A 23747-nucleotide genomic window follows, 5' to 3' on the forward strand; every position below is an offset into this window, starting at 1 on the left:
GAGGGAGAGACCCAGACACTGAAAGAGAGGGAGGGAGCTAGAGGCACAGGAACCAGGGCTGGGGGAGAGAGACCTAGACACAGGGAGGGGGAGGCATAGGAACCGGGGCTGGGGCACACAGAGAGAGAGAAGGAGAGGCACAGTGAGAGACAGAAAAATACAGGCAGAGGAACCAGGCTGGGGCACACAGATCAAGGGGGAGAGAGACCCAGATACAGAGAGAGAGGGAGAGGCACAGTGAGAGACACAGGAACCAGGGCTGGGGCACACATACAGAGGGTGGGAGAGAGAGAGGTGGGGGGGGGGGACGTGGAGGGAGAGGCTGAGGGACAGTGTGACCCGGAACCAGGGCTGAGGCACACAGATACAGAGGGGGAGAGAGAGGGAGGCTGAGGGGAAAGGCCTGGACTGGGGGAGAGAGACTGACAGATACAAGGAGAGGGAGGTACAGAGAGAGAAAAACAAAGACCGAGAGAGAGGGAGAGGCTGGGGGCGAGACACAGAGGCAGAGATACAGGGAGAGGGAGAAACACAGACAGAGAGAGAGAGACGGAGATAGAGAGGGAGGGAGACACTGGGGGCGACACACAGATACAGGGAGAGGCACAGGGAGAGAGACAGAGATAGGGAGGGAGACACTGGGGGAGACACACAGAGACAGATACAGGGAGAGGCACAGACAGAGAGAGAGAGATAGACACACAGACGCAGAAATCAGGGCTGGGGACACAGACAGAGAGGGAAAGACCTGGGCTGGGGGAGAGAGACACACACACAGGCTGGGACACAGATAGGGAGAGAGGGACAGAGAGAGGGGTTGGGCTGGGGGAGACTGACAGACACACAGATACAGGAACCAGGACTGGGGCACGCAGAGATACGGAGAGAGGGGGGTGGGCACAGGCTGGGTGACAGAGATAGACAGGGGCTGGGGAACACACACACACACACACACACACACACACACAGGAGAGAGAGGGGCAAAGGCCTGGCCTGGGCTGGGGCACAGAGAGAGATAAACAGGGGCTGGGGGGGACAGACAGTGAGGGAGAGGGCCTGGGAGAGACAGACACACGTACACAAGGAGAGACAGAAGGAAAGGCCTAGGCTTTGGGGGCGGAAGCGGGGTGGGGTGCGGGCGGATAGAGAGAGAGACAGGGGCTGGGGTGTGGGATTCACAGGGAAAGAGACTGGGTTGGGGCGGGGAGAGAAAGAGACAGATACACACACACACGCAGGCTGGGGCTCAGGGAGAGATAAGCAGGTGCTGGAGCTGGGGAAGAGGCACGGGGGAGGGGGGGTGGGTGGAGAGAGACACACACAGGGAAAGGCCTGGGCTGGGGGAGAAGCGGGGAGAGAGAGAGGCTGGGATTGGGGGAGACCCATAGAGAGACAGAGAGAGGGGCTGGGGCTGGGGGGCAGAGAGACAGAGAGAGGGGCTGGGGCACACTCACACAAACAGACACACAGACTGGGGCTGGGCCTCAGAGAGAAAGAGGGTGTGGGGGCAGAGAGAGAGACAGGGGCTGAGGTGAGGGACACAGACACAGAGAAAGGCCTGGACTGGGGGAGAGGCACACAGAGAGAGAGAGAGACTGGGGGTGGGGGAGAGACAGGAGGTGGGTGACGCAGACACAAACACACACTCTCAGGGAGAGAAAGACCAGGGCTGGGGATAGGGGATACACAGAGACACGGGCTGGGCACAGAGAGAGACAGGGTAGGGGACACAGACACGCTGGGGGAGAGACAGAGAGAGAGGGAGGGTCTGCGAGTGCAGAGATAGACAGACGCGCAGGCTGGGGCACTGACGGAGTGGGGGGTGGCAGAGACACAGGCTGGGACTGGAACACAGACACGGAGAAGGAACGGCTAGGGGTGGCAGACACACAGGGAGAGACACAGATAGAAATAGAGGCTGGGTGTGGGAAGAGAGAGACGGATCTGGAACGCACAGAATCAGGGAAGGGTGGGGAGAGAGAGAGAGACAGACAGACAGAGGCCTGGGGTGTGGGGGGAACACGCAGAGAGAGAGAGAACGAGCTGGGGAACACACAGAGGGAGAGAGAGAGAGAGACACAGGCTGGGTGTGAGGGACGGGGGAGACACACACACACAGGAAGGGACCCAGAGAGAGACACACACACAAGGAGAGGTTGGGGCTGGGACAGAGACGGGAGACAGATTGGTGCTGGGGGTGTGAGACAGAGACAGACAGGAAGGGGGAAATCTCCGTTACCCTGGGAGGCAGAGACATCCAGACCCACTGACGGCACACAGGTGAGTGTGTCCCCCACCGTACTCAAACCTCTCCTAAACCCCAACACCCGCCCCCACCCCCCCCCCCCCCAACTGCCCTATCCCCCTTCAACCTTCAACCCCCAACCCCCTCTCAGCCCTGACCCCCAACCCCCTCTTCACCCACCAACTCGAAACCCCAACCAACATCACCTTCTGCATTCCACCCCGTCCCCCCTCGCTGTGTCACCCCCCCCCCATCCCCCCTCAATCCTGGGTCACTCCCCCTCCTCTACCCTGATTCGCCCCACCCCCACGCACACGCCCCTCTTGTCACCCCGAGTCACCCTCTTCCCCCCCCAGAGTCCCTGAGTATCTGGGTGCCTGCCCCACCCTTCCTGCTGTGGGTCTGTGTGTGTTTGTATTTTGAGGAAGGAGGCTGGGGTTTTGGAGGAGTTTTGGAGTTGTTGCTGACATTCTCTCTCTCTCTCTCTCTCCCCTCTCCTTCCCGGCAGTTACTCTGAGTGTTGTGAGCCGCCGCTGAGAGCCCAGCTCTGTCTCGCCTTTATTCATTGCCGAGGGAACCTGTGGACAGAAGATGCTTGAGTGACCCCCCCCCCCCGACTCCCCTCACTCCCTCCCAGCGTCCAGCAGTGTGCTGGGGAGGATCCCGGAGAGACCAGACAGACAGACAGACCGAGAGACAGAGAGCCAGACGGTGGAGCTGGCATGGCGGACCCCATCATGGACTTGTTCGATGACCCCAGCCTCTTCGCTGAGGGTCTGGACTCGCTGACGGCCGGCTCCATCGCTGACGACCTGGACCTGGGCGAGGGCTTTGAGCCCCTGGAACCGGGCCCTGACCTCACCAAGGTTCACCCGTTTGACGGGCTGTCCCAGTTCCACCAGGCAGCCCGTGAGAGCAACCAAGAACCTCACCACGCCTCCTACACCATCTTCTCTGCCCTCAAGTCGCCCGGAGAGACCTTCGACGACCAGAGCCCGCTCTGGGGCCCCACTGCCCCGGACGGGGGGCATGGACTGGAGCCGCCCACCCCCACCTCGCAGACCGAGACAGAGTACCTGGCTCACCACGACTACGCCTTGCAGCAAAGTGAACAGCAGCAGCAGCAGCCGGACTCCGCTCCGGCCCCCAGCCAGCCCACAGCAGCCGCCCTCGACCCCTTCTCCCAGGTGGAGCAGGACGCCCTGAGTCAGGGCAACCCCTTCATGGGGGTTCATGGCTCGCAGCCAGCGGCTGCCATCCACAAGACGACCCCACCTCCTCCTGTTGAGGTGACCTCCACACCTGCCGAGACCCCAGACCAGGGGCTAGCCCCCACTCCCGTCCAGCCTGCCGCGAGTTTCGCTGTGCAGGGCCAGCAGACTGTCTCCGAGCCCCCTACCTCCACCACCTCTTCCTCCTCCTCCTCCTCCTCCTCCTCCACAACGACCACCACCACTTCCTCCCCCTCCCAGTACAACATCCGCTACTCCCTGCCCAGCCAGGCCGTCCCCAATGGAGGGGTGGTAGTGCCCCCCACGGCTGTGCTGGCCAGCACCCAGGGAGTCTCCTACATCTCCAGTAACGCCGTGTTCACCAGCCCGGGCCCAGGCCAGGGCCAGGCGGTCCAGAGCAACGGGCCCCCCCTCAGCCAGGTCCTCCTGCAGCCTGTGACGGCCCAGCACACCCAGAGCAGCTTCACCGCCACGACTCTGACCACGGTCAAACCCAACGTGACAATCGCACCTTCGCCAGCTTCTCAGGTAAGGACACCAGGTCAGGCAGCATCTACAGAGAGAGAAGCAGAGTTAGAATTCTGTGTCGCTGAGCACGGATCCTGATCAGAATTGAGGGGAAGAGATCAGATTGGAAGTACGAGCTTAAGATTGTTCTTGTCCACACAATCCCTCTACGCTGTCGGTCCGCCTTGTTGCCCAACAAGGGGCATACACGCAATGGGTCGGATGAGGGCTGCTCTTGGATGTTTCGAGAGTAGCCTAGTGCTTCACGTCGTTAGTGTACGTTAAGCTGGACCAGATGCTAGGCAAGACGACAGCTCAGTGACTATCACTGGTTTGCTGTGCGGACACATGGATTTGGGCCGGTGTCTGTGGGAGTTTGCGCATTCTCCCCGTGCTTGCGTGGGTTTTCTCCGGGTGCTCCGGTTTCCTCCCACACCCCAAAGATGTGCTCTTAGCCTGATTGGTGTAACAAATTGTCCCTAAATTAGTCTCCCCTCAATCTGGTTTCCAATGTGGAGTGCCATAAACGTAGACAAGGGTCATGGGTGGAAGAGGGAACTCGGTGTTAAAATGGCGCGCGGGGTCGTTGGGCCGAAGGGCCTGTTTCCCGGGTTGTGTTCTTTGTTCTTTGACAGGTATAGCTCAGGGTTAGATACAGAGTAAAGCTCTCTCTACACTGTCCCCCCCATCAAACACTCCCAGGACAGGTACAGCACGGGGTTAGATACAGAGTAAAGCTCCCTCTACACTGTCCCCCATCAAACACTCCCAGGACAGGTACAGCACGGGGTTAGATACAGAGTAAAGCTCCTTCTACACTGTCCCCCCATCAAACGCTCCCAGGACAGGTACAGCATGGGGTTAGATACAGAGTAAAGCTCCCTCTACACTGTCCCCCATCAAACACTCCCAGGACAGGTACAGCATGGGGTTAGATACAGAGTAAAGCTCCCTCTACACTGTCCCCCATCAAACACTCCCAGGACAGGTACAGCATGGGGTTAGATACAGAGTAAAGCTCCCTCTACACTGTCCCCCATCAAACACTCCCAGGACAGGTACAGCATGGGGTTAGATACAGAGTAAAGCTCCCTCTACACTGTCCCCCCATCAAACACTCCCAGGACAGGGACAGCATGGGGTTAGATACAGAGTAAAGCTCCTTCTACACTGTCCCCATCAAACACTCCCAGGACAGGTACAGCACGGGGTTAGATACAGAGTAAAGCTCCCTCTACACTGTCCCCCATCAAACACTCCCAGGACAGGTACAGCACGGGGTTAGATACAGAGTAAAGCTCCCTCTACACTGTCCCCCATCAAACACTCCCAGGACAGGTACAGCATGGGGTTAGATACAGAGTAAAGCTCCTTCTACACTGTCCCCATCAAACACTCCCAGGACAGGTACAGCACGGGGTTAGATACAGAGTAAAGCTCCCTCTACACTGTCCCCCATCAAACACTCCCAGGACAGGTACAGCACGGGGTTAGATACAGAGTAAAGCTCCCTCTACACTGTCCCTCCATCAAACACTCCCAGGACAGGGACAGCACGGGGTTAGATACAGAGTAAAGCTCCCTCTACACTGTCCCCCATCAAACACTCCCAGGACAGGTACAGCACGGGGTTAGATACAGAGTAAAGCTCCCTCTACACTGTCCCCCATCAAACACTCCCAGGACAGGTACAGCACGGGGTTAGATACAGAGTAAAGCTCCCTCTACACTTTCCCCCCCATCAAACACTCCCAGGACAGGTACAGCACGGGGTTAGATACAGAGTAAAGCTCCCTCTACACTGTCCCCCCATCAAACACTCCCAGGACAGGTACAGCACGGGGTTAGATACAGAGTAAAGCTCCCTCTACACTGTCCCCCCATCAAACACTCCCAGGACAGGTACAGCATGGGGTTAGATACAGAGTAAAGCTCCCTCTACACTGTCCCCCATCAAACGCTCCCAGGACAGGTACAGCACGGGGTTGGATAGAGTATCTCAGGCGCCTGCCTCTGTTCCTTTCCAGGGGGATCCCAAGCGGATAACACTGGTGCTACAACAGCCGCCGGGGTCTAACCAGTCTGGCCAGCGACACGTGATGATGCGGACCCTCCCTGGCAAGATCCTGATCCAGGGGCAGCAGATCACGGCCTTGGCGCACGGGCAGGCTGGCAAGGGTCTGCCAGGCCAGCCGGGCAAGGTGGTCACCATCCAGCTGCAGCTCCAGAACCCACAGCAGAAGCTGCAACCCTGCCAGATGATCCTGCAGCAGCCGGTGACGGTGGCGGCCGGACAGCAACAGCAGCAGCAACAGCAAAACCAGCAGCCTGTCCAGACCGTACCCGCCCAGGTGGTCACACAGGCCCAGGGAGTCCGGCAACAGCCAGGTCAACGGCTCACACTGCCCCTACAGGTCACCCTACAGCAGGTAAACGGAGCCCAGAGAGGAGCTTATAGACATCAACAGCAGATCCATTCATAGGGGATCTTAGCCTGAAAATTCCACTCCGTAACCCGGGGGGTGTGTGTGTGTCCACCCTCGATTAGTCCGTAACTCACTCCCGGGTATCTGTTATTCCGTATATAAACCACCCCGAACCCCTCGATTAGATTCCAGTCTGTAACTCACTCCCGGGTATCTGTTATTCTATATATAAACCACCCCGAACCCCTCGATTAGATTCCAGTCTGTAACTCACTCCCGGGTATCTGTTATTCTGTATATAAACCACCCTGAACCCCTCGATTAGATTCCAGTCTGTAACTCACTCCCGGGTATCTGTTATTCTGTATATAAACCCCCCCGAACCCCTCGATTAGATTCCAGTCTGTAACTCACTCCCGGGTATCTGTTATTCTATATATAAACCACCCCGAACCCCTCGATTAGATTCCAGTCTGTAACTCACTCCCGGGTGTCTGTTATTCTGTATATAAACCACCCCGAACCCCTCGATTAGATTCCAGTCTGTAACTCACTCCCGGGTATCTGTTATTCTGTATATAAACCACCCTGAACCCCTCGATTAGATTCCAGTCTGTAACTCACTCCCGGGTATCTGTTATTCTGTATATAAACCACCCCGAACCCCTCGATTAGATTCCAGTCTGTAACTCACTCCCGGGTATCTGTTATTCTGTATATAAACCACCCCGAACCCCTCGATTAGATTCCAGTCTGTAACTCACTCCCGGGTATCTGTTATTCTGTATATAAACCACCCCGAACCCCTCGATTAGATTCCAGTCTGTAACTCACTCCCGGGTATCTGTTATTCTGTATATAAACCACCCCGAACCCCTCGATTAGATTCCAGTCTGTAACTCACTCCCGGGTATCTTTTTTTTGATGAGAGGGGATTAAGGGTTATGGGGAGAGGGCGGGAATATGGAACTGAGCCACGACAGATCAGCCATGATCTTATTGAATGGCGGGGCAGGCTCGAAGGGCTAGATGGCCTACTCCTGCTCCTATTTCTTATGTTCTTATCTGTTATTCTGTATATAAACCACCCCGAATCCCTCGATTAGATTCCAGTCTGTAACTCACTTCCGGGTATCTGTTGTTGTATATTTAAACCACCCCGAACCCCTCGATTAGATTCCAGTCTGTAACTCACTCCTGGGTATCTGTTATTCTATATATAAACCACCCCGAACCCCTCGATTAGATTCCAGTCTGTAACTCACTTCCGGGTATCTGTTGTTGTATATGTAAACCACCCCGAACCCCTCGATTAGATTCCAGTCTGTAACTCACTCCCGGGTATATGTTATTCTGTATATAAACCACCCCCCGAACCCCTCGATTAGATTCCACTCTGGGACTCACTCCTGTCTCAATCTCTCGCTGTGTATTTGTCTGCAGCCCACGCACACCCAGATTTCAGGTCCGACGCTCTCCGTGGTGACGGCGCAGGTCACCGGCGTGGCGAGCGACCAGCAGCGCAAGTTGGAGCACCAGAAGAAGCAGGAGAAAGCCAACCGGATCGTCGCAGAAGCCATCGCCCGGGCCAAGGCGCGGGGCGAGCAGAACATCCCCCGCGTCCTGGCCCACAACGAGCTGACTGGCAAGACCTCGGGGGTGGAGGGTGAGGAAAAACGCAAGAAGAAGAAGGGCAGCTCCCGCCCCAAGGAGGGCGAAACCAAGAAGTCGCGGTCGTCCTCCAAGCCTGGCTCCTCGTCCTCCAAAACCAAGGGCAAGTCCAAACCCAGGTTAGTCAGGCAGCAGGCTTGTCCTTACCCCTCCTGGTTACCGAACTGGGCTGCCCGGGAGTGTTGCGCATGCAGAGGGTCGTGATTTCGCTGTTTGACCCCTGTACCTCCCACAGAAGTGATGAATGGGAGAAGGAGGGATGTGCATTTGGATTGGGGGTGGAGAAAAGGAGTGGGTTTGTGCTGTCACTCCACTGCGTTTACCCTCTGAGTCTCCTATCGAAGACCATCCCTCAAATCCCCTAACTCTCCCATTGAAGACCATCCCTCTAATTCCCTAACTCACCATTGAAGACCATCCCTCTAATTCCCTAACTCTCCATTGAAGACCATCCGTCTAATCCCCTAACTCTCCATCGAAGAACATCCCTCAAATCCCCTAACTCTCCATCGAAGAACATCCCTCAAATCCCCTAACTCTCCATCGAAGACCATCCCTCTAATTCCCTAACTCTCCATCGAAGACCATCTCTCAAATCCCCTAACTCTCCCATCCAAGACTATCCCTCTGATCCCCTAACTCTCCATTGAAGACCATTCCTCTGATCCCCTAACTCTCCATTGAAGACCATTCCTCTGATCCCCTAACTTTCCCATCGAAGACCATCCCTCTAATCCCCCAACTCTCCATCGAAGACCATCCCTCTAATTCCCTAACTCTCCATCGAAGACCATCCCTCAAATCCCCCAACTCTCCCATCGAAGACCATCCTTCTAATCCTCTAACTCTCCATTGAAGACCATTCCTCTGATCCCCTAACTCTCCATCGAAGACCATTCCTCTGATCCCCTAACTCTCCATTGAAGACCATTCCTCTGATCCCCTAACTTTCCCATTGAAGACCATTCCTCTGATCCCCTAACTTTCCCATCGAAGACCATCCCTCTAATCCCCCAACTCTCCCATCGAAGACCATCCTTCTAATCCTCTAACTCTCCATTGAAGACCATTCCTCTGATCCCCTAACTCTCCATCGAAGACCATTCCTCTGATCCCCTAACTTTCCCATCGAAGACCATCCCTCTAATCCCCCAACTCTCCCATCGAAGACCATCCTTCTAATCCTCTAACTCTCCATTGAAGACCATTCCTCTGATCCCCTAACTCTCCATCGAAGACCATTCCTCTGATCCCCTAACTCTCCCATCGAAGACCATCCTTCTAATCCTCTAACTCTCCCATCGAAGACCATCCCTCTAATTCCCTAACTCTCCATCGAAGACCATTCCTCTGATCCCCTAACTCTCCCATCGAAGACCATCCCTCTAATCCACGTTTCCGATTGTTGATGTGTGTAAGGCTCAGAAACTGACAGACCCTCCACTGGCCGTGAGTTGCCTTGTCTCCCAGCTCCTTGTGACCTGACCAGGGCGGGGTGGGGGGAGGATTTGAGCTCCAGCTCCAGGTGGGACCTGGTGCTGCACAGATCTTAACCCATGACAGTCCCAGCAGGGTGGGCGCGGGTTAGCTCGCGAGATGGGCGTAGACCGAGGAGAGCTTTCACTCAATTGTCCGCCTGTCCCGCTCAGCACCATCACTCCAGTCATTGGGAAGAAGAGGAAGAAGATGGGATCATCAGAGGAAAATTCTGATGCTGAGCGTTCCCCAGCGCAGTCCTCCAAGGATGATGACGAAAGTGCCACTCAGGTGAGTGTGAAGATGGGAGCAATGATGTGCCTCAAATAGATTCTAGCCCATCCGTGCTGGGTCCACTGTTATTTATCATTTATATTAATGATTTGGATGAGAATATAAGAGGCATGGTTAGTAAGTTTACAGATGACATCAAGATTGGTGGCACAGTGGACAGTGAAGAAAGTTATCTCCAATTATAACGGGATCTTGATCAATTGGGCCAGTGGGCGGAAGAATGGCAGATGGAGTTTAATTTAGATAAATGCGAGGTGATGCATTTTGGTCGATTGAACCAGGGCAGGACTTACTCAGTTAATGGTAGGGCGTTGGGGAGAGTTACAGAACAAAGAGATCTCGGGGTACAGGTTCATAGCGCCTTGAAAGTGGAGTCCCAGGTGGACAGAGTGGTGAAGAAGGCATTCGGCATGCTTGGTTTCATCGGTCAGAACATTGAATACAGGAGTTGGGACGTCTTGTTGAAGTTGTACAAGACATTGATAAGGCCACACTTGGAATACTGTGTACAGTTCTGGTCACCCTATTATAGAAAGGATATTATTAAACTAGAAAGAGTGCAGAAAAGATTTCTAGGATGCTACTGGGACTTGATGGATTGAGTTATAAGGAGAGGCTGGATAGACTGGGACTTTTTTCTCTGGAGCATAGGAGGCTGAGGGGTGATCTTATAGAGGTCTATAAAATAATGAGGGGCACAGATCAGCGAGATAGTCAATATCTTTTCCCCAAAGGTAGGGGAGTCTAAAACTAGAGGGCAGAGGTTTAAGGTGAGAGGGGAGAGATACAAAAGGGTCCAGAGGGGTAATATTTTCACAGAGGGTGGTGAGTGTCTGGAACGAGCTGCCAGAGGCAGTAGTAGAGGTGGGTACAATGTTGTTTTTGAAAAATCATTTAGACAGTTACATGGGTACGAAGGGTACTGAGGGATTTGGGCCAAATGCGGGCAACTGGGACTAGCTTAGGGGTTTAAAAGTAAAAAGGGCAGCATGGACACGTTGGGCCGAAGGGTCTGTTTCTGTGCTGTAAACCTCTGTGACTCTCTCTTACTTTCTCTGTCACGCTTGCGTGCACTCTCCTTCAGTGTGGGATCTTTGTTTCAGAAGAGGCGTTCCAATAGACAGGTGAAGAGGAAGAAATACACGGAGGATCTGGACCTGAAGATCACGGACGATGAGGATGAAGAGGTGGATGTTACGGGCCCCGTGAAAATCCCAGCCATTGTTGACATGGACGCCAGCCTGCAGACCATGCAGCTCTTTGTGGTGAGTCTGGTCAGGCTTCCTGAGCCCAGGGTTCTCTGGTGGTCTTCAAAGAGAGCTTAACATGTCAGAGATTCAAAGATGAGGTGCACAGACTGGAACGATGTGTGGTTTCTCAGTTGGTGCACACCCCCATTGCCCACTCCAAGTTTGATTTGATTTATTATTGTCACTTGAACATATGGTAAAAAGTATTGTTTCTTGCACGCTATATGGACAAAGCATACCGTTCATAGAGAAGGAAAGGAGAGGGTGCAGAATGTAGTGTTACAGTCACAGCGAGGGTGTAGAGAAAGATCAGCTTAATGCGAGGTAGGTCCATTCAAAAGTCTGACAGCAGCAGGGAAGAAGCTGTTCTTGAGTCGGTCGGTACGGGACCTCAAACTTTTGTATCTTTTTCCTGACGGAAGAAGGTGGAAGAGAGAATGTTCGGGGGGTGGGGGGGTCCTTAATTATGCCGGCTGCTTTTCCCCGAGGCAGCGGGAAGTGTAGACAGAGTCAATGGATGGGAGGCTGGTTTGTGTGACGGATTGGGGGCTACATTCACCACCCTTTTGTAGTTCCTTGCGGTATTGGGCAGAGCAGGAGCCCAGACCGAGCTGTGATCCAACCAGAAAGAATGCTTTCTATGGGGGCATCTGTAAAAGTTGGTGAGAATCGTAGCTGAATTCTGAGAAAGTAGAGGTGTTGGTGGGGCTTTCTTAACTATAGTGTCAGCGTGGTGATGGGGGGGGGACCCAGATTAGCTTGTTGGTGATCTCGACACCTAAAAACTGATCAGAAGTGAGTAACCAGACTAAGCAAGAAGTCTCATAACACCAGGTTAAAGTCCAACCAGTTTATTTGATAGTAAACCCACAAGCTTTCGGAAATGCTGTTCCTTCGTCAGGTGTGTGGAAAGTCCACATCATGATAACCAGACCAACCCAGCCCGGCATTGCTCACGTCCCACACCACAGGGAGTATAATTCTTCCTTCCATGGCCCCACACATCCCGGAGTGGCACAATGGGTTAGCAAGGCTGGCTCACAGTGCCAGCAGCCCAATTTCAACCTGGTTTGGGTCACTGTGAAGGAAAGTGTTAAATTAAAAGCGGAGGAATTTAGAGTAGCTAAGAGCAGTGGGCGAGAAGAGGATTGGGAGAGGTTTAAATGTCAACAGAGATTGACAAAGAAGTTGATAAAGGAGGGTAGGAGAAGCTATGAGGCTGGGCTAGCACTTAATATAAAAAAGGATAGCAAGAGTTTTTATAAATATATAAAAAGGAAGAGGCTGGCTAGGGTGAACGTTGGTCCTTTAGAGGATGAGAAAGGGGAGCTAGTGGTAGGGGATGGGGATATGGCTAAGGTCTTGAATAACTTTTTTGTTTCTGTCTTCACGGAGGAGGACGTGAATAATTTGCCGGGTGTTAGCGATGGAAAGGTGGTAGGAAGGGAGGGTCTTAATGACATTACTGTTACTAGAGAGGTGGTGCTCGACAGACTGGAGGGGCTGATTGTGGACAAGTCCCCAGGACCGGATGGAATGCATCCGAGGGTTCTGAAAAAAATGGCGGAGGTGATAGTGGATGCCTTGGTGGTTAGTTTCCAGACATCGCTGGATTCCGGGGAAGTGCCGGAAGATTGGAAAACGGCTAATGTTACGCCGTTGTTTAAGAAGGGTGCCAGGCAAAAGGCGGGGAATTATAGGCCGGTTAGTTTAACGTCTGTGGTAGGTAAAATGTTAGAATCCGTCATTAAGCAGGAAATTGCGAGGCATCTTGAAGGGAATTGCTTGATAGGGCGGACGCAACACGGTTTCATTAAAGGGAAGTCGTGTCTGACAAATTTACTGGAGTTCTATGAGGATGTGTCTAGGGCAGTGGATAGAGGAGAGCCGGTGGATGTGGTCTTTCTGGATTTTCAGAAGGCGTTTGACAAGGTACCTCACAAGAGGTTATTGCAGAAGGTCAGGGGACATGGAGTTGGGGGTAGGGTGTTAGCGTGGATAGAGGATTGGTTGTCAAATAGGAGGCAGAGAGTGGGGGTCAATGGGTGCTATTCGGATTGGCGGTTGGTGACTAGTGGGGTGCCCCAGGGGTCGGTGCTGGGGCCTCAGCTATTTACCATTTATATAGATGATCTGGAGGAGGGAACCGAGTGCAGGGTGTCGAAATTTGCTGATGACACCAAGATTGGGGGAAAGGCAAATTGTGCGGAGGGTGTGGAGAGTCTGCAGAAGGATCTAGATAGGCTGGGCGAATGGGCCAGGAAATGGCAAATGGAATTTAATGTTGGCAAGTGTGAGGTGGTCCACTTTGGTAGGAAGGATTATTACTTACGTGGCGAAAAACTGCAGCAGGCGACGGTGCAGAGGGACCTCGGGGTCCTTGTGCATGAGTCGCAAAAACCCAGCTTGCAGGTGCAGCAGGTGGTCAGGAAGGCGAATGGGATGCTGGCCTTCATAGCGAGGGGGATTGAATATAAAAGTAGGGAGGTCTTGCTGCAGCTGTATAGGGCATTGGTGAGGCCGCAGCTGGAGTACTGTGTGCAGTTTTGGTCGCCGCACCTGCGCAAGGATATTTTGGCCTCGGAGGGAGTGCAGAGGAGGTTTACTAGGCTGATACCGGAGTTGAGGGGGTTGAGCTATGAGGAGAGGCTGAATAAACTAGGCTTGTACTCGCTAGAGTTTAGAAGAATGAGGGGAGATCTTATTGAGACGTATAAGATGATGAATGGGATGGATAGGATAGAGGTGGAGAGACTCTTCCCGCTCAAAAAAGACAGTAGGACTAGGGGGCACAGCCTCAAGATAAAGGGGAGGCGGTTTAGAACGGAGTTGAGGAGGAACTTCTTCACTCAAAGGGTGGTGAATCTCTGGAATTCTCTGCCCGTTGAAGTGGTGGAGGCTGCCTCGCTAAATATTTTTAAGAAGCGGGTTGATGGGTTTTTGATAAGAGAGGGGATTAAGGGTTATGGGGAGAGGGCGGGAAAGTGGAACTGAGCCACAACAGATCAGCCATGATCTTATTGAATGGCGGGGCAGGCTCGAAGGGCTAGATGGCCTACTCCTGCTCCTATTTCTTATGTGCTTATGTTCACTGTCTGTGTGGAGTCTGAACATTCTCTCATGTCTGTGTGAGGTTCCTCCAGGTGCTCCGGTTTCCTCCTGCAGTCCAAAAATGTGTAGGTTAGATGGATTGGTCATGTTAAATTGCCCCTTAGTGTCCAAAGATGTGTAGGTTAGGGTGGATTGGCCATGCTAAATTGCCCCTTAGTGTGCAAAGATGTGTAGGTTAGGGTGGATTGGCCATGCTAAATTAGTGTCAAGGGGACTAGCAGGGCAAATGCGTGGGGTTATTGGGAATGAATATTGGTAATTGCAATTGCACCTTAAGGTCTTTCTCCACCCTTTCTTTTCCAGGAAAACCCCAGTGAAGAAGATGCCGCGATCGTGGATAAGGTGCTGTCGTTCAGAGTGACTAAGAAAGAGGTAGTTGTGTCTCATCTCCAAGGGTCTTGAGGCAGGGAGGGGGCGGGATGGGGGGTGTGGGGGAGTGCGTTTTGGAGCAAGGTGGCAGAGGTGGGTAGGAGGAGGCCATTCACCCCCACCCCTCCTGTCCTGCTTGTGGTACAGCTCTCTGTTAAGTTCCACTCTCATTTTCCATTATACAAAGGTAATTATTTAAATGGTAAAAAAATTGCAGCGTGCTGCTGTGCAGAGGGACCTGGGCGTCCTGGTGCATGAATCACCAAGGAGTTGGTTTGCAGGGAATGAAGGAGATCAATGGAATTTTATCCTTCATTGCGAGAGGGATGGAGTTTAAAAACAGCGAGGTTATGTTGCAGCTGTATAAGGTGCTGGTGAGGCCACACCTGGAGTTACTGTGTACAGTTTTGGTCTCCTTACTTGAGAAAGGATATACTGGCACTGGAGGGGGTGCAAAGGAGATTCACTAGGGTGATTCCGGAGTTGAGAGGGTTGGATTATGAGGAGAGACTGAGTAGACTGGGACTATACTCACTGGAATTCAGAAGAATGAGGGGAGATCTTATAGAAACATGTAAGATGATGAAGGGAATCGATAAGATAGAAGCAGGGAAGTTGTTTCCACTGGGGGGTGAAACTAGAACTAGGGGGCACGGCCTCAAAATAAGGGGGAGCAGATTTAGGACTGAGTTGAGGAGGAACTTCTTCACACAAAGGGTTGGGAATCTGTGGAATTCCCTCCCTAACGGCATTGTGAATCGACCCACACCCCGGGGACTGCAGCGACTCGAGAAGGCAGCTCTCCCCCACCTTCTCAAGGGGCAACGAGGGACGGGCAGTAAATCCTGACCCAGCCAGCGACGTGCCATGTCACAGTGAATTTGTTAAAAATTAAGAAGTTACTGTGTACTCGCGAGAGGAGCGATAAACACTCACTCCCTCCGCCACCGATGCACAGCGACAGTCTTGTGTACCATCTACAAGATGCACCGCAGCGACTCGCTGAGGCTCCTTGAACAGCACTTTCCAAACCCGCAACATCGAAAATTCCAGCACAGGCCCATCGGCCCCTCTGTGCTGCCCCCGACTGAACTAAAACCCCCTACCCTTCCAGGGACCATGAGAACATAAGAAATAGGAGCAGCAGTAGAACCATATCCCTCTGTTACCACCTTGAAGGACGGGGTGCAGGGGGATGGGGGACGCAGCAGATAGCTGGGGAACACCCACCACCTGGAGGTTCCCCCTCCCGAGTCACCCTCCATCCCCGACTTGGAAATATTCCGGCCTGGTTCCTTTGCTGTGGCTGGGGTTGAAATCCTGGAACACCCTCCCCTAACAGCACCGTGGGTGTACCTACACCACGCGGGTCTGCGGCAGGTTCACTCACCACCTTAGCAAGCCGCCGTCTCCTCAGCCTGGCCTTGCTGGTGATTGTAGTGAGCTGGGTACGTGCTTGACGTGTTATTCTGTTGCTGTGCTGTCGGCTTCCACACTCGCAAAATTAATCACCCATCGCCCCGTTTGAAGCTGGGTTGTATATTTTGAACTTTGTGCCTGTGTAAGGAGTATCTGATGTTACCGGACGCTCTGTATTGTCCATCCTACCCTCCCTCCTCCTCCCTCAGTCTCACCTTCACTCCTGGCCACAGGTGTCTGCACTCTAATGCTGTTTAACACTATGTCCCGCAGATGTACCCCGGGCAGTACATGGATGTGGAGGAGTTCTACGTCAAATACAAAAACTAGTAAGTCAAGCTTGCTCACTCGTTGCCTCCCTTTATCTCTCCCTCTTTCTCTGTCTCTCTTTCTCTTTGTCTCTCTCCCTCATTCTGTCCCTCTCCCTCCCTCCCCTCCCCTCCCTCCCTTTTTCTCTGTCTCTCTTTCTCTTTGTCTCTCTCCCTCGTTCTGTCCCTCTCCCTCCCTCCCTCCCTCTTTCTCTCTCTCTCTCTCTCCCCCTTTTTCCTCTCTCTCTCTCCCCCTTTTTCTCTCTCTCTCTCTCCCCCTTTTTCTCTCTCTCTCTCTCCCCCTTTTTCTCTCTCTCTCTCTCCCCCTTTTTCTCTCTCTCTCTCCCCCTTTTTCTCTCTCTCTCTCTCCCCCTTTTTCTCTCTCTCTCTCTCCCCCTTTTTCTCTCTCTCTCTCTCCCCCTTTTTCTCTCTCTCTCTCTCCCCCTTTTTCTCTCTCTCTCTCTCCCCCTCTCCCCACCTCCCCCCCCGCCACTCTCATCCCCCTCTTCCTCCTGCCACTCCCTTCCCCCCCTTCACCTTCCTCCGCTCTCACCACCCCCCCCCCCCACCACTCTCCCTCTCTCCTCTTGCCCCCCCCACGCTGACACTGTGGATTTTCCCCTTACAGCTCCTACCTGCACTGTGAATGGGCCACGCTGCAGCAGCTCGAGAAAGACAAGCGCATTCACCAGAAGATCAAACGCTTCAAGGCCAAGATGGCTCAGATGAGACACATTTTCCACGAGGTGGGTCATTGCCAAAGAGTTCCCGCCCATCCCCGTCACCTTCTCCAAGTGTCCGTGTTACTCCTTTCGATCTCCCCCTCAACGCGAGGGTCTGCCTCCCAAACTCTCGGTTAATCACCCCCTGTTCAGTCTCATTCTGAGATAACTTTCTCCCTCACGTTGCCTGGTTAGAGCACACTATTACAACTAGCCCTCGGTGTGAGATTCTGGGTTGTAATTCTCTTAGCCTCTTGCTTGCTCATTACGGATGGGTCAGGTGTCAGCACACACCAGTGTTAGGAAGGGGGGGGGGGGGTGTTTATCTCCTCTCAGGGGCACAGATCGGCTAGGTAGTCAATATCTTTTCCCAAAGGTAGGGGAGTCTAAAACTAGAGGGCGTAGGTTTAAGGTGAGAGGGGAGAGATACAAAAGGGTCCAGAGGGGCAATTTTTTCACCCAGAGGGTGGTGAGTGTCTGGAACGAGCTGCCAGAGGCAGTAGTAGAGGCGGGGACAATTTTATCTTTTAAAAAGCATTTAGACAGTTACATGGGGTACGATGGGTATAGAGGGATATGGGCCAAATGTGGGCAATTGGGATTAGGGGTTTAAAAAAAAGTTGCATGGACAAGTTGGGCCGAAGGGCCTGTTTCCATGTTGTAAACCCCCATGACTCTGTGACCTCTGACTAACCAATAGTCAACCAGCCAAAGAGAAGGACTTCCCTTCATCTTCTGTTAAAGTGCACGTGAGAAGGGGGGGGGGATACCCGTGCTTCAGCAACTTCTAACGGTTAAATAACTACCTGACACACTCTGAGAGTGGCACAGTGGGTTAGCAGTGCTGCTTCACTGCGCCAGCGACCTGCGTTCGATTCCCGGCTCAGGTCACTGTCTGTGTGGAGTCTGCACATTCTCCCCATGTCTGCAGTGGTTTCCTGCCACAGTCTGAAAGACAGGCTGGTTAGGGTGCATTGACCCGAACAGGTGCCGGAGTGTGGCAACTAGAGGATTTTCGCAGTAACTTCATTGCAGTGTTAATGTAAGCCTTACTTGTGACGAATAAATAAACTTTAACTTAAAAATTAACAGGTTACACTTCATTCATCGAACTAACAGTAAACAGGTTAACTAAATTGTTAACAAACCCAATAAAACACCATTCTAATGGAATGCTGTTTAGATAAATTCAATTCTCACTTGGTAACAAACAAGTAGAATCTTTAGTCACCCTCAAAATTACAACCAGGTTTTATTTTCCGGAATCTGCTGATTTCTTCTGTCTTCACGATTGAGATGAGGCTTACTTTTAAGACATATATGTGGCAGAGGCAGTGGCTGCCTGCTTCCCTGGAGCTGGGAGCTGGCTCTTATATCCCCCCTGATAGCGCACCAAAAATCCCCACAATAGAATTGGTGTACAGCTTACCAGAAACGTCAGATTTGAATCTGATGGGCTGTTGTTGTTCAAATGCCGGGTTTAAACTGATTAAAATTCAGACACAGCCTGTTGCCGGGGCAGCACCAGTGCCTGGCCCTGCAGTACAATGTTTCACTCTGTGCTCTCTGTGTGCTTGCATTTTGCACTTGCGCTCTTTTAAGAAAAACACCATCTTTTCTAAACAAAACCATGACATTTTTTTGAAATAAATTCACTAACTTCACAACGCTTTAGTGCAAGACTCTTGGCTATAAGGTGCTCCTCCCAGATCTCGCGTCCCCCCACCCCCGCGTTAGCAGAGCCACCGTTGCGATTCCCCACACCCGCCCATGCACCCCGATCAGTAGACTGGATTATAATGCAACTCTCCCTCTCGTGCACCGTCCGCAGGACGAGGACCTCTTCAACCCGGACTACATCGAGGTCGATCGGCTGCTGGAGGAATCGCACAGCGTGGACAAGGATAACGGGGAGGTAAGGGGGCGGGTGGGGGGCGGGGGGGTTACCGGGCAGCTGAGGGGTGGGGAAAGAGCAGAGGGAGCCTGCTGCCTTTCGGGGCACGGTGCTGAATGGAGATAATTGCTATTTTACCACCGTGGGCACTTGTGCATTGTGGTGTGCCGTACTCGGGTGACCACAGACATTTATCCTTTGCGTGTGAAGACTTGAGAGCAGAAACCATTTGAGCCAACACTGGGAGCGTGGTGTCTGGGGCATACAAGTGAAATTGAGTGGATTTTGACAGCTGTCAGAAGCAGCAGAGAGCAGTTAAAGCTTGTGTGTGATGGTGACAAGGTACCGCATAGTAGGTTGTTCCATCAGGTTAAATCTCATGGGATCCAGGGTGAAGTAGCTAAATGGATACAAAATTAGCTTCTTGACGGAATACATAAGAACATAAGAAATAGGAGCAGGAGTAGGCCATCTAGCCCTTGGAGCCTGCCCTGCCATTCAATAAGATCATGGCTGATCTGTTGTGGCTCAGTTCCACATTCCTGCCCCCTCTCCATAACCCTTAATCCCCTCTCTTATCAAAAACCCATCAACCCGCGTCTTAAAAATATTTAGCGAGGTAGCCTCCACCGCTTCAACAGGCAGAGAATTCCAGAGATTCACCACCCTTTGAGTGAAGAAGTTCCTCCTCAACTCCGTTCTAAACCGCCCCCCCCTTTATCTTGAGGCTGTGCCCTCTAGTCCTATTATCCTTTTCTGAGCGGGAAGAGTCTCTCCACCTCTATCCTATCCATCCCATTCATCATCTTATACGTCTCAATGAGATCTCCCCTCATTCTTCTAAACTCTAACGAGTACAAGCCTAGTTTATTCAGCCTCTCCTCATAGCTCAACTCCGGCATCAGCCTAGTAAACCTCCTCTGCACTCCCTCCAAGGCCAAAATATCCTTGCGTAAGTACGGCGCCCAAAACTGCACACAGTACTCCAGCTGCGGCCTCACCAATGCCCTATACAGCCGCAGCAAGACCTCCCTACTTTTATATTCAATCCCCCTTGCGATGAAGGCCAGCATCCCATTCGCCTTCCTGACCACCTGCTGCAACGCTTGGTTAAAGTCCAACAGGTTTATTTGGTTGCAAAAGCTTTCGGGGCGCTGCTCCTTCGTCAGGTGAGTGGGAGTTCTATTCGCAAACAGGGCATATAAAAACACAAACTCAATTTACACAATAATGGTTGGAATGCGAGTCTTTACGGGTAATCAAGTCTTAAAGGTACAGGTAGTGTGAGTGGAGAGAGGGTTAAACACAGGTTGAAGAGATGGGTATCGTCTCCAGACAGGGACAGTTAGTGAGATTTTACAAACCCAGGCAAGTCAAGGGGGTTACAGTTAGTGTGACATGAAGCCAGAGGGTGGTGGTAGAGGATTGTTTTACAAACTGGAGGCCTGTGACCAGCCTCAGGGATCAGTGCTGGGCCCACTGTTATTTGTCATTTATATTAATGATTTGGATGAGCATATAGGGGACATGGTTAGTAAGTTTACAGGTGACACCAAATTGGTGGCATAGTGAACAGTGAAGAAAGTTATCTCCAATTGTAACGGGATCTTGATCAACTGGGCCAGTGGGTTGACGGATGGCGGATGCAGTTTAATTTAGGTAAATGCGAGGTGATGCATTTTGGTCGATGGAACCAGGGCAGGACTTACTCAGTTAATGGTAGGGTGTTGGGGAAAGTTACAGAACAAAGAGATCTCGGGGTACAGGTTCATAGCCCCTTGAAAGTGGAGTCACAGGTGGACAGAGTGGTGAAGAAGGCATTCGGCATGCTTAGTTTCATCGGTCAGAACATTGAATACAGGAGTTGGGATGTCTTGTTGAAGTCGTACAAGACGTTGGTAAGGCCACACTTGGAATACTGTGTACAGTTCTGGTCACCCTATTATAGAAAGGATATTATTAAACTAGAAAGAGTGCAGAAAAGATTTACTAGGATGCTACCGGGACTTGATGGATTGAGTTATAAGGAGAGGCTGGATAGACTGGGACTTTTTTCTCTGGAGCGTAGGAGGCTGAGGGGTGATCTTATAGAGGTCTGTAAAATAATGAGGGGCACAGATCAGCGAGATAGTCAATATCTTTTCCCCAAAGGTAGGGGAGTCTAAAACTAGAGGGCAGAGGTTTAAGGTGAGGGGGGAGAGATACAAAAGGGTTCAGAGGGGAAATTTTTTCACCCAGAGGGTGGTGAGTGTCTGGAACGAGCTGCCAGAGGCAGTAGTAGAGGCGGGTACAATTTTTTTCTTTTTAGAAGTGTTTAGGCAGTTACATGGGTACGATGGGTATAGAGGGATATGGGCCAAATGTGGACAATTGGGATTAGTTTAGGGGTTTAAAAAAAAGGCAGTATGGACAAGTTGGGCCGAAGGGCCTGTTTCCATGCTGTAAACCTTTATGACTCTACGCTGTTTTACTGTTCAGGGCAGTTGTGCGATGTGGCACATCATAGTCACATGAGCACTGTCGTTATCCTTTACTTGTGAAGACTTGGGAACAGAAGCCATTTGACCCACCTGTAGGGGCATGGTGTCAAAGAAAATTACAGCGCAGGAACAGGCCCTTCGGCCCCTCCAAGCCTGCACCGATCGTGTGTTCCTAACTAGATCGTCTGTCTGTCTCCCTCCATTCCCAGTCTGTTCATGTGGCTATCTGGATAAGTCTTAAATGATCCTAGTGTGTCTGCCTCAACCACCTTGCTTGGCTGTGCGTTCCAGGCCCCCACCAACCTCTGTGTAAAATACATCCCCCGCATATCCGTATTGAACCTTACCCCCCTCACCTTGAACTTGTGACCCTCTTGTGTTTGTCATTTCTGACCTGGGATAAAGCTTCCAACTGTTCACCCTATCTATGCCCTTCATAATTTTATAAACTTCTTTTAGGTCGCCCCTCAACCTCCGTCTTTCCAGGGAGAACAACCCTAGTTTACCCAACCTCTCCTCATAGTTAAGACCCTCTGTAACAGGCAACATCCTGGTAAACCTTCTCTGTACCCTCTCCAAAGCCTCCACGTCCTTCTGGTAGTGTGGCGACCAGAACTGGACGCAGTATTCCAAATGTGGCCTAACCAACATTCTAAGTAACTGCAACACCATATGCCAGCTTTTATACTCTATGCCCCGTCCAATAAAGGCAAGGATGCCATATGCCTTCTTCACCACCTTTTCCACCTGTGCTGCCACCTTTAAGGATCTGTGGACTTGCACACCCAGGTCCCTCTGCGTGTCTATACTCCTGATGGTTCTGCCATTTATTGTATAGCTCCCCCCTACATTAGTTCTACCAATATGCATCACATTGCATTTCTCTGGATTAAATTCCATCTGCCATTTCTCCGCCCAGTTTTCCAGCCTGTCTACATCCTGCTGTATTCTCTGACAGTGTTCATTGCTATCCACAAGTCCAGCCATCTTTGTGTCATCCGCAAACTTACTGATCACACCAACTACATCATCATCCATCCTTTATATATATCACAAACAGCAGAGGTCCCAGTACAGAGCCCTGCGGAACACCACTAGTTACAGACCTCCAACTGGAAAAAGACCCCTCCACTGCTACCCTCTGTCTCCTGTGGCCAAGCCAGTTCTGTAGCTAGTTCACCTTTGATCCCGTGAGATTTAACCCTTTGCACCAGCCTGCTGTGAGGGTCCTTGTCAAACGCTTTACTAAAATCCATGTTGACGACATCCACGGCCCTTCCTCATCAATCAGTTTTGTCACCTCCCTCGTACAAAACCATGTTGTCTATCACTAATGAGACTATTCAGTTCTAAATCTGTATAGTTCCTACCTCTCAAGGATTCTCTCCAACAATTTCCCTACCATGGACGTCAAACTTACTGGCCTATAATTACCTGGGTTATCCTTGCTACCCTTCTTAAATAACGGGACCTGTTAATGACCAAAGGGTCCTCAGTTCACAACAGTAGGATTATTCAGCCCCGCACATCATTTCTGTGCCATCTCCTGTCCCGTGACGAGGCCAAGGCAACAGCGAAACCGTTCTCAAAGGGGGTGGGGTCTTCCAAAGAAATATGGAGTGGCTCCAGCTCAATCCCAGAGCAGGAGGGAAGGATGGACGTTTGCAGAAGGGCTGGTAGAAAGGCAAAGGAGTGAGTACTGAGTGGAGCTGTTTGCAGAGGGCGCCACGTGTTGGTGGAGGGGAGGGGTGGGGTGGGTGTGCAAGCAGTGCTGCCTACCACAGGAAGCATCATTCTGGGTATTAACAGTGTGTGTTCCCCCCCCCACCCCCCCCAAGCCTGTGGTCTACTACCTGGTGAAGTGGTGTTCCTTGCCCTACGAGGACAGCACCTGGGAGCTGAAGGAGGATGTCGACGAGGCCAAGATTGAGGAGTTTGAGCGCCTGCAGGCCCGGAAGCCCAAGCTGGGACATGTGGTGAGTGAGCGGGGCGGGGTGGAGTGGGGGGGTGCGGTTTAGAGGGTGTGGGGCGTGGTGTGGAGGGGATAAGTGGTGCTGAATGAGGCATACAAGATGATCAGAGGGTTAGATAGGGCGGACAGTGAGAGCCTTTTTCCTCGGATGGTGATGGCTAACACGAGGGGACGTAGCTTTAAATTAAGGGGTGGTAATTATAGGATGGATGTCAGAGGTAGGTTCTTTACTCAGAGGGTAGTAAGGGTGTGGAATGCCCTGCCTGCAGCAGTTGTGGACTCACCAACTTTAAGGACGTTCAAATGGTCAGTGGATAGGCATATGGATAACATTGGAATAGTTTAGGTTAGAGGATCATTAGATTGGTTCC

General features: G+C 52.0%; 1 protein-coding gene across 1 annotated transcript in view; it reads left to right on the forward strand.

Moving 5' to 3' along the window:
* LOC145339710 (ATP-dependent chromatin remodeler CHD8-like) overlaps positions 1-23747 on the forward strand; it is a gene marked incomplete at its 3' end in the record, with an annotated part of 72508 nt that overhangs the window by 26678 nt on the left and 22083 nt on the right. The window contains 10 exon segments of the mRNA XM_080184231.1: positions 2754-4005; positions 6012-6413; positions 7854-8200; positions 9731-9848; positions 10955-11116; positions 14516-14584; positions 16274-16329; positions 16937-17054; positions 18862-18945; positions 23243-23380. Coding sequence (XP_080040357.1) covers positions 2968-4005; positions 6012-6413; positions 7854-8200; positions 9731-9848; positions 10955-11116; positions 14516-14584; positions 16274-16329; positions 16937-17054; positions 18862-18945; positions 23243-23380 — 2532 coding nt within the window.

The sequence above is a fragment of the Carcharhinus amblyrhynchos genome, unplaced genomic scaffold, assembly GCF_965287045.1.
Source record: "Carcharhinus amblyrhynchos unplaced genomic scaffold, sCarAmb.v2.hapA scaffold_624, whole genome shotgun sequence".
Lineage (NCBI taxonomy): Eukaryota > Metazoa > Chordata > Chondrichthyes > Carcharhiniformes > Carcharhinidae > Carcharhinus > Carcharhinus amblyrhynchos.